General features: G+C 45.9%; 1 protein-coding gene across 1 annotated transcript; it reads left to right on the top strand.

Moving 5' to 3' along the window:
- Positions 1 to 5,316: 5,316 nt before the first annotated feature.
- Positions 5,317 to 10,085, top strand: LOC123411965 (lysine histidine transporter 2-like). The gene is made up of 7 exons (XM_045104924.1): positions 5,317 to 5,463; positions 7,918 to 8,072; positions 8,166 to 8,946; positions 9,044 to 9,149; positions 9,259 to 9,350; positions 9,450 to 9,518; positions 9,615 to 10,085. Exons 1-7 carry the CDS (start codon positions 5,422 to 5,424, stop codon positions 9,711 to 9,713), a joined length of 1,344 nt encoding a protein of 447 aa, XP_044960859.1. The 5' UTR covers positions 5,317 to 5,421; the 3' UTR covers positions 9,714 to 10,085.
- The last annotated feature ends 311 nt before the right edge of the window (positions 10,086 to 10,396 follow it).

The raw sequence follows: 10,396 nt of genomic DNA, 5'->3' as shown, positions 1-10,396 counted from the left end.
CATGTCATCTTGCTTAAGGCGTTACTCTGTTCTCATGAACTTAGTACACTAGATGCATGCTGGATAGCGGTCGACGTGTGGAGTAATAGTAGTAGATGCAGAAAGTATCGGTCTACTTGTTTTGGACGTGATGCCTATAGATATAATCATTGCCATAGATAACGTCACGACTTTGCGCGGTTCTGTCAATTGCTCGACAGTAATTCGTTCACCCACCGTCTACTTGCTTTCATGAGAGAAGCCACTAGTGAACACTACGGCCCCTGGGTCTATTCACACCTATCGTTTCCACTTTCGCTTTTACTTTGCTTTGTTTCTTTTTGCTTTCAGTTCTCACTTGGCAAACAATCTATAAGGGATTGACAACCCCTTCATAGCGTTGGGTGCAAGCTCTTTGTGTTTGTGCAGGTACTTGTGATAATCCTTCACTGGATCGATACATTGGTTCTCAAAACTGAGGGTAATACTTACCGCCGCTGTGCTACATCACCCTTACCGCCGCTGTGCTACATCACCCTTTCCGCTTCGAGGGAACACCAACGCAAGGCTCCAAGGACACGGGGGAATCCTTTGCATATTTGCCAAGGAAGTCCCTAAAGGCGTAGTCGTAGCAGAAGGATTCCTGGTGCCGTTGCTGAGGAGTATCAAGACAAGAATAGTCTCCCGTCAGCACGCTTGTTTCTGGCGCCGTTGGAAGGTCTTTTGTTGCAGCAGCATACGTGCTTAGGGAAAAGAACTTGCATGACATCTATTGTCCATCCCTCCCGTGGCAGCGGGATCCTAATGGAAACTACGGGATATTAAGGTTCTCCTTTTAATAAAGAACCGGACCAACGCATTAACACTTGGTGAATACATGAACTCCTCATACTATGGTCATCTCCGGGAGTGGTTCCGGCTATTGTCACTCCGGGGTTGCCGGGTCATAACACATAGTAGGTGACTACAACTTGCAAGACAGGATCAAGAACACACATATATTGGCGACAACATAATAGGTTCAGATCTGAAATCATGGCACTCGGGCCCTAGTGACAAGCATTAAGCATGGCAAAGTAGTAGCAACATCAATCTCAGAACATAGTGGATACTAGGGATCAATCCCCGTCAAAACTAACTCGATTACATGATAGATCTCATCCAACCCATCACCGTCCAGCAAGCCTACGATGAGATTACTCACGAACGGTGAAGAGCATCAAGGAATTGGCGATGAAGGAAGGTTGATGATGACGATGGCGACGATCTCCCCTCTCTGGAGCCCAGAACGAACTCCAGATCTACCCTCTAGATGAAGAACAGGAGGTGGCGGCGCCTCCGTATCGTAAAATGCGATGAACTCTTCTCCTTTATTTTTTTCCGACGAAAGAGGCTAAATAGAGCTGGATTTGGAGGCGGTGGAGCGTTGTAGGCCCCACAAGCCTGCCAGGCGCGGCCAGCGGGGCGCTTGGTGGGCTTGTGGGCTCACAGCTCCACTTCCTCCGCTGATTCTTGCGCCAGTATTTTTCATAAATTCCACAAAAATTCTCCGTAAATTTTCAAGTCATTCCGAGAACTTTTATTTCTGCGCAAAAACAACACCATGGCAATTCTGCTGAAAACAGCGTTAGTCCGGGTTAGTTCCAATCAAATCATGCAAATTAGAGTCCAAAACAAGGGCAAAAGAGTTCGGAAAAATAGATACGATGGAGACGTATCATACATCAAGTGTTCTTAAAGACTAAATACGATAAGATAACTTCAAAGGGAAAACTCAATTCATTACAAGAAGGGAGAGGGGGGAGAACATCATAAGATCCAACTATAGTAGCAAAGCCCGAGGTACATCGAGATCAAGACATCTCGAGAACACGAGAGAGAGAGATCAAACACATAGCTACTGGTACATACCCTCAGCCCCGAGGGAGAACTACTCCCTCCTCATCATGGAGATCGCCGGGATGATGAAGAAGGCCACCAGAGATGGATTCCCCCTCCGGCAGGGTGCCGAAACGGGCTCCCGATTGGTTTTTGGTGGCTACAGAGGTTTGCGGCGGCGGAACTCCCGATCTAGGTGTCTTTTGGGGGGTTTCTGTATTTATAAGAATTTATGGTGGTGGAATTACGTCAGTTGGGTCTACGAGGAGGTCACGAGCCTGCTAGGCCCTCCCGGGGGGTAGGGCGCGCCTACCGGGCTCGTGACTCCCTCGTGGCTCTTCTGGACTTCTTCCAAAGCTTCGAGGGTATCTTTTGGTCCAAAAAAATCATCGCGAAAGTTTTATTCCATTTGAACTCCGTTTGATATTCCTATCTGAAAAAGGTCAAAAATAAGGAAAAAACAGAAATTGGCACTGGGCTTAGGTCAATAGGTTAGTCCCAAAATAATATAAAATAACATATTCGTGCATATAAAACATCTAAAGTTGATAATATAATAGCATGGAACGATAAAAAATTATAGATACGTTGGAGACGTATCAAGGGGCGGCCGCCCCTGGCCCCCAATCAAGGGGGCCCCACCCAGGTACGAAGTAGCCCATGGACTAGGTCATCACGCCCAGCTAGCAGGCTTTGCCACGCTATGTAGCTAATCGCTCTGCTCAAACAGAATAACTGCATGCAGTGGATGTTCTTTCCTTCTGGTCGGGGGTCGCTACGATCTTTTCAACACATGATCTTTATACAATCCATAATTCCCAAGTTCCAAGACGCCCAAAACTCCGATCTAGCAAATTCATGAATCGTGAGCGACATTGACGCAGATGAATTACTCTCTGGTGTGTAGCCGCTGAACGCACGTACGCTCGGATGACTACACGTCTACACTACATCTTCGAGCACCCACCGTGAGGGGCCAACTCTCACCTAGCGCCGGATCACCGGCCGACCGAAGCCAATCCAAGGTAACCACTTTGAGGTATACATGCTCTGTCATCCTAGTAAAAATTCAACCGCGTCTATTACAAATAACTAATTGATTCAATGTGTGATTGGCTTTTAGATTATAATACCAGGGTATGTATTTTAAATCCGAGTGATTCTTACATCTGATTGAAATATTCTCATATAAATCTTTGCAAGACTTCTTCTATAGTTTAGTACTCCTACAGATTGTCTTATGTGATCATATGGGCATTCACACACATCATATTGCAAATTCAAGATCTTTGGATTCATTTAAAATTAATAAAATTATGATATGTACCATATATTTCCTCATTTTGTCTTCGTGCCTTTTAGAATCTACCCTTCAATTTTCTTTTCAAAATCACTCACGAAATAAAAACCGAGAAGTGATCGTATAGTTCTATGCATCCAAAGCATGCACCTCCTACATGTATTAAGAGTATCTACAATCGGACGCCTCAAACGACCCCTCATACGTCCACGGACGCGGCTGATGAGTGACCGGACAGGAGAGAAAAGAAAAAAAGTGAATCAACCGGACCCCTCATATCATCCGTATACGTTCACGTTGTCCGCGAACCCTCATATCCATCTCAAATATAGAAATGATATAGGCACCCCGCGAACACGCCTGGGCGCGCCCAGTCAGTCCGCCACATAGGACGCGACCCCACCCGGACAACCTTATCTTTTTCTTTAATCATTATTTCTTTTTCTTTCTTCCTCTTCATCAATCACGTGCAAGTGAATGGACATATGAGAAAAAAAATGAAAAATGTGATTGTACGGACGGACAAATAGGGGACACGTCCGGTCCTTGATCGGGCACGTCCACAACGTTTAAGGGTTACATTTGCAATGTGCGGGTGTAGATACTCTAAGGGCGCCTGAATTTTAGTTTTGGCCACGGCTCCCAAAATCTCAGGACCGGCCCTGCAAGTAATTATGTCGGATTTCACGAGACAAAAACTGGCGGGAATACGATGACAACCCAATGTATATATGTGTTGTTACTCCTTGTCTTTTATCGTCGGAGACAACAACTACGCGTGGTGGATCTAACCAAGCGTCCACTCAGAAGAAAAAAAAAAGCGTGCACAGGTATGGCTTCCGGTTTTGTAAAAGGGAAAAGTATTACTAGTCGATGGGAAGAAGCCGGCCGTGCATTTCATTCTCAACAGCTCGATCGATTTGTTTAATTTAACCCCGCGCCTACATACGTACATACGCGTACAGCTGGCGATCGAGCCTCCCTGCTAGCCACCTACAGCTGCCTGCGTACACACATTTGTGTGTGGTCGTGCAGTCCAAATGGCGCGAGACGCACCGATGGAGGTGAAAAGAAAACGCAGACGAGTCGTATGGGTCACAGCTCGCTCCGATCTGTTTCTTGTTGTAAACTTACACGTTGCGCCAAATGCTGTCGAATGTTAAGTTACACCAGTGGCTCCGGGCTTGGACATAACGAGGAGGGGGAGTAAAGAATAATAATCAAAACGGAGGAGAAGTATTTTCTATCGTCAAAAAACAACAAGAGGAGTACTCCCTCCGTTCCTTTTTCTTTTGAACCGAACGAACCCCTTTCCATTATCAACATAACGAAAATACATAGTTTGAATCAATAAAGGAAAACTAAAAAGGAAGCGAGTTCAAATCTTTTCTGAAAAAACCTATCATAGACACCCGTCATCGAGCAGCCTACCGTGGGACGAAAATCTATAAACACCATAAAACGCATCAGTCAACCTAACACAATAGGACTCCTAAATATAAGTCCTTTTAGATGTTTCATTAGTGAACTGCATACAGATGTATATAGACATATTTTAGAGTATAGATTCATTTATTTTGCTCCGTATTTAGTCTTCTAATGAAATTTCTAAAAAAACTTATATTCCCTTCTTCCGAAAATTATTATTTTAAATTTGTTTGGATATGATTGTATCTAGTCAATTTTTAGTATTTAGATACATCCAATTCTAGATAAAGTTAGAGCAAGAATTTTGGGACGAAGAAAGTATTTTAGGAAGGGAGGGAGTGTTTTCCTTGTGCCGGGTCATGCATGTCGTGTTTTGATGGGCCTTGGAGAACCCCTGGTGCTCTGCCGCTTCATGTTACGAGCCCCCGTATTTCCCAAAGCCCCCGTTCCTTGGTTTTCATGTGCCATTTTCGTCAAGCTAATGTCTGCATGACGGGATAAATAAAACCGACACAGCGGAGCCTGATCATGTAGGCCGTCGCAGCCAGATCCGACGGACAGGTCGCAGCCAGCAGCCGGACGACGGGGCCCGAGCCGACTGCCTGGCTGGGCCAGGGGATCTTAAGTCAATGGTCAACCCACCGCGATTTCTGCGCCCGCGCCTTCACAGCGCATCCGGATGAAGGACTCGCCTCCGCGCTCTGCTACTCTATAAGAACAGACAAGTCCGACGCTCTTTACATCTCTTTCGCTCTCCCTCTCTCTCTCTGCATCCTCCTCTCGCCCATCTCCCTCTGTTAAACTCCATTGCTCAAGACAAGGCCGGCCGGCAGAAAATGGGGACGCAGGCAGCGGAGAACGTCGACCCGCCGGCAAAGGTACGTGCTCCTGCTGCGCAATCAATATCTCTCTCACGGTCTCACCCTCCCCCCCCCCTCTCTCTCTCTCTGTGTTAAGGAAATTACAGTCTCAAATCACCTTTAAAAGAAGATACCCAGTAAAAGTTTTAGATATATATAGAGAGAGAATCAAGAATCTGAGTTGGTGCGAGCAGCAGGGAAGCCTCAGAGGTTGACATGACGTGGAATGGACAAACTAGAGCGAAAAGGCGCAGGAATAAAGTCGTTTCTTGGATGCATTTCCATGGGGGGATCCCCTCCGATCTTCAGGCCGCCATCTAGTGGGCTAGCTGGGGACGCCGCCGCACACCGACCATACAATTAAGCGGATGGCCCCGCCGAGCCAGTTCCTACTACTACTACCTGTTGTGCAGCGGTACCCTACCAGTTCGTCTTCCGCACGTGAAACCAAAGCCTTCCTACTACTAGTTCCTTGATTTTTCTTGCCACTTTTTGCCTCGCCTCCACTTTTCTCGCGCTCTAGAAGAGCAGTAATAACAACTAAAGTATCATCCTCGCTCACAGGACCGGTGTGGTTTGCGATGCTTTGCGTTCACAGCCGAATTCTCTCCCTCTCTCTCTCACAAAAAAATGGGTTCTGGCACCCTGTTCTTGTGCTGTAATTTTGACTGGTCTAGACTGAATTTCGATGCAGAAATCACATAGAACAAAATTAAGAAATGAAAAGTCTCTTGTTGTCTCTGTCGCATGGCCCTCTCACCTTCTCTTCTTGACTATGAAGTATGAACGCCTTCTATACTTTTTCAATAAACTGCAAGTTTGTCATATGTTTCGCTTTAGCGTCCAAGACCAGAAACACGAATTGTCATGCTACAGTGCAGTAGATGATCCTTGGAACCACAATTACACATCAAGATCAAGCCCCCCTGCATGTTTATTACCACCATGAACTTCAGTGACGGATCAAGAATCTTAGCTTAGGGGTGCCACACAGTTTGCATTAGACAAAAATATAATTCCAGTACATCAGTTCAAATTTGGTGAAACTTACACTACGAATGATACTATAATTTGGTCTGAGCAACATCCTGATTCCAATAAATAGTCCCAACATAGCATTAGTTTTTTTATATAACTAGCGTTAGCTATACAACACATATTGTTTTTCTTTTTTGCATTTTTAGATACCCTACCCGTCGAGGAAACATGACTGCACATGCTTTGTAAGGATAGTACCGTTTTCTAAGGAATTTCCGACATTAATTCCAAACATTTAAGTATAAATTTGTTTTGGAGAAGGAAGGTTAAACCTCCCTGTCTTTGTATTGAAAATGCTACTCCCTCCGTTCCTAAATATAAGACCTTTTAGAGATTGCACTATAAACTACATACGGATGTACATAGACATATTTTAGAGTATAGATTCACTCATTTTGCTCCGTATGTAGTCTTCTAGTGAAATCTTTAAAAGGTCTTATATTTTGGAACGGAGGGAGTAGATGAGTAGACAAAAATGTCGCTTACAAGTAGGTTTAATATGTTTAGTACTCCCTCCGTCTCAAAATAAGTGACTCAAAAGTAACTCAAACTTACACTAACTTTAGTATAAAATTGAATCATTTATTTTAGTAGCATCACATTGGTATATGCATTGGAATAGCCGTTGGCATTTTGCCAGCTGCTGCCATGAGATTGCATCACAGCTAACGAGGTGTCAAGCTAGATTAGTCACATAATCCAGCAGATAAACTTTGTCACAACCTCCAACGACAATATGTTAATTATAGATTAGTTGTGTCAGGAGTAAGATAACTAGGATACTAACAACTGGCACTGCTACTTGCAAGCTGCTGCCACTTGTGTGCACGGCCCAATCTTGTTTCAACTTTCAACCACAGCTTTGAAATCACAGCCTGGCTTGATTGGCCTCTCCAATTCAGTACTCACTCCGTCCCAAAATAACTGTCTTGACTTTGTACTAGCTCTAATACAAAGTTGTACTAAGCTTAAGACAGTTATTTTGGGACGGAGGGAGTATTACATAAGCAAGCGTGTTACCGTTGTCATGTGAACATGATTGATAAAATAAATAGATTATCTTTGCCATGAGGTGGCCGTGATAATTAAGCATCACGAGTTTGACTTTGACGACTACTTGGCCATGTGACAAGTCAACTGCTGAGAAGAAACGGAATCTCTAAGCACTCCATTTTACCTACAAATTTCAAAGACGTCGCGTCATTGGGTTGAAACTTCTTGCCGATTAGCTGTCCCTTTCTTTTCACTGCTCCGTGAAAGGAAATCCATGGAAATGCAAGAAGGTTTCAACAGATTAGAGAAAGTAGATTATGTGGTAAACAATTCAGATTTGGAAGATAGTTCATGCTTTTTGATCGATATTTCATTTAGTAGGCTTGTAGAGGTTTTGTGCATGGTTCATGGCTAACAAGCATGGCAATTACTTGATCGCAGGATGTCAGGACAGATGAGCAAAAGAAGATCGATGACTGGCTCCCGATCACGTCGTCGAGGAACGCCAAGTGGTGGTACTCGGCCTTCCACAATGTCACCGCCATGGTTGGCGCGGGAGTGCTCAGTCTCCCCTTCGCCATGTCCGAGCTCGGCTGGTACGTACGCCATTTAACGGATTCTCCGCCAACTGTTGCCTCTGCCTACTCTAATTTTATCTAGGAGTATAACCTTTGTTGATTTGCTTCCAGGGGTCCTGGTATCGCGGTGCTGATCATCTCGTGGGTGATCACGCTCTACACGCTGTGGCAGATGGTGGAGATGCACGAGATGGTGCCCGGGAAGCGGTTCGACAGGTACCACGAGCTCGGGCAGCACGCGTTCGGCGACAAGCTGGGCCTCTGGATCGTGGTGCCGCAGCAGCTCATCGTGGAGGTGGGCGTGAACATCGTGTACATGGTCACCGGCGGGAGGTCGCTCAAGAAGTTCCACGACGTGATCTGCGACGGCAAGTGCAAGGACATCAAGCTCAGCTTCTTCATCATGATCTTCGCGTCCGTGCACTTCGTGCTCTCGCAGCTCCCCAACTTCAACTCCATCTCCGGCGTGTCCCTGGCCGCCGCCGTCATGTCGCTGTCCTACTCGACCATCGCGTGGGGCGCGTCGGTGGACAAGGGAAAGATGGTGAACGTGGACTACAACCTCCGCGCCACCACGATGCCCGGCAAGGTGTTCGGCTTCTTCGGGGCGCTCGGCGAGGTGGCGTTTGCGTACGCCGGCCACAATGTGGTGCTGGAGATCCAGGCCACCATCCCGTCGACTCCAGAGAAGCCCTCCAAGAAGCCCATGTGGAAGGGCGTGGTGGTGGCCTACATCGTCGTTGCGCTCTGCTACTTCCCCGTCGCCCTCATCGGCTACTGGGCATTCGGCAACAGCGTCGACGACAACATCCTCATCACCCTCAACAAGCCCAAGTGGCTCATCGCCATGGCCAACATGATGGTTGTCATCCATGTCATCGGAAGCTACCAGGTACTACACACACATATTCCAACACATTTTTGCTATCCTGTCCACACAAGCTCTAGAATATGCCTGAATCCTGATCGACGGTGGCGCGATGTTGTAGATTTACGCGATGCCGGTGTTCGACATGATCGAGACGGTGCTGGTGAAGAAGCTGCGGTTCCCTCCCGGCCTCACACTCCGCTTGATTGCCCGGAGCCTCTATGTTGGTAAGGCCTCGCCATCTTCTTCAGGCTTGAATAAGGCTCTTATATATCACCAAAAAAGCGAAAACAACACTGAACAAATAGGACTGACGAGATTCCTATCTGTTTGCAGCGTTCACCATGTTCGTCGCCATCACCTTCCCTTTCTTCGGCGGGCTGCTCGGTTTCTTCGGCGGGTTCGCCTTTGCACCGACGACATACTTCGTAAGCATTTCTCTCATCCACTCCACTTCAGTTTATCACAGGAATCAGTAGAATTCAGAGTTCCTAATCCAAGTCAACACCTGTTATATATTCCTGCAGCTACCCTGCATCATGTGGCTCGCCATCTACAAGCCCAAAAGATTCAGCCTCTCATGGTGTACCAACTGGGTAAGCTATCTACCTGTAGTTATATATGCCTCTCCTTAGTTAATCTCAACTCCGGCCTAAATTTTGTGTCAATGTGTGTTGTGCCATGATCTTCAGGTCTGCATCGTCCTTGGAGTGTGCCTGATGATCCTGTCGCCAATCGGAGGGCTCAGACAGATCATCATGGATTCCAAGACATACAAGTTCTACTCATAGACTACTTCTACGACGCATTGTGTCTTGTGAAAACTGCAAGAGATCAGTTACGATGTCTATTACAGACTCTCTTGTCTCGCAAAGGAAAAAGAAAGGAACATCATAGTACCACGGACTGTTACAGATGGGATGGTACTTGGTAGATGCATATGTTCAGAGAAAACTTGGTTTAGTCAAAGCAAAAGGGTTGTGTTTGGGGTTAATCATGTGTACGTAATATATATGGTGTGTGGATTTGACTCTCCGTACTGTAGGATCGACAATCTTTTTTCCCGCTCAACATGGCTTCGCTTTAATGTGCAGATGAGAGAATCGAGTGTTGTTTTCTATGGTGTGGAACATCCTTTCATTTAAAACCTTTCTCGTGGTTTTCATCAGTTCCGAATGTTGGTTTCCATATGTTATTCTTTCCGGAGTGAAAGACTAGGTTGACCCGAGATGGTTATACCTGACAATGATGATGTTTTTTTACATCGTTACCTTGTTGAAGGCATTGCTTGGATATTCTTAGACTAGTTCTTTAGAATGAAAACCTAGATTCAGACCTTGGTGGTTGGATCTAGTGGCGACAACACTTGAGTGTTGTTCCCTTCTTGTAGGTGTTACTATTGAAGAACCTGTTGTCTGTGTGGTGTCATGAGATGGTTGGTGTGGATACGATCGCTCATGTAGTTTGCCATCTC

This window comes from Hordeum vulgare, chromosome 7H (genome assembly GCF_904849725.1).
Source record: "Hordeum vulgare subsp. vulgare chromosome 7H, MorexV3_pseudomolecules_assembly, whole genome shotgun sequence".
Classification (NCBI taxonomy): domain Eukaryota; kingdom Viridiplantae; phylum Streptophyta; class Magnoliopsida; order Poales; family Poaceae; genus Hordeum; species Hordeum vulgare.
The sequence above is the reverse complement of the archived record's forward strand: the minus strand, read 5'-3'. Positions and strand labels throughout refer to the sequence as shown.

Coding starts and splice junctions, on each gene's coding strand:
- LOC123411965 (XM_045104924.1), top strand. CDS start 5,422: ATGGGGACGCAGGCAGCGGAGAACGTCGACCCGCCGGCAAAG. Junction 5,464..7,917: donor ACGTCGACCCGCCGGCAAAG/GTACGTGCTCCT, acceptor ACTTGATCGCAG/GATGTCAGGACAGATGAGCA. Junction 9,150..9,258: donor TGCCCGGAGCCTCTATGTTG/GTAAGGCCTCGC, acceptor ATCTGTTTGCAG/CGTTCACCATGTTCGTCGCC.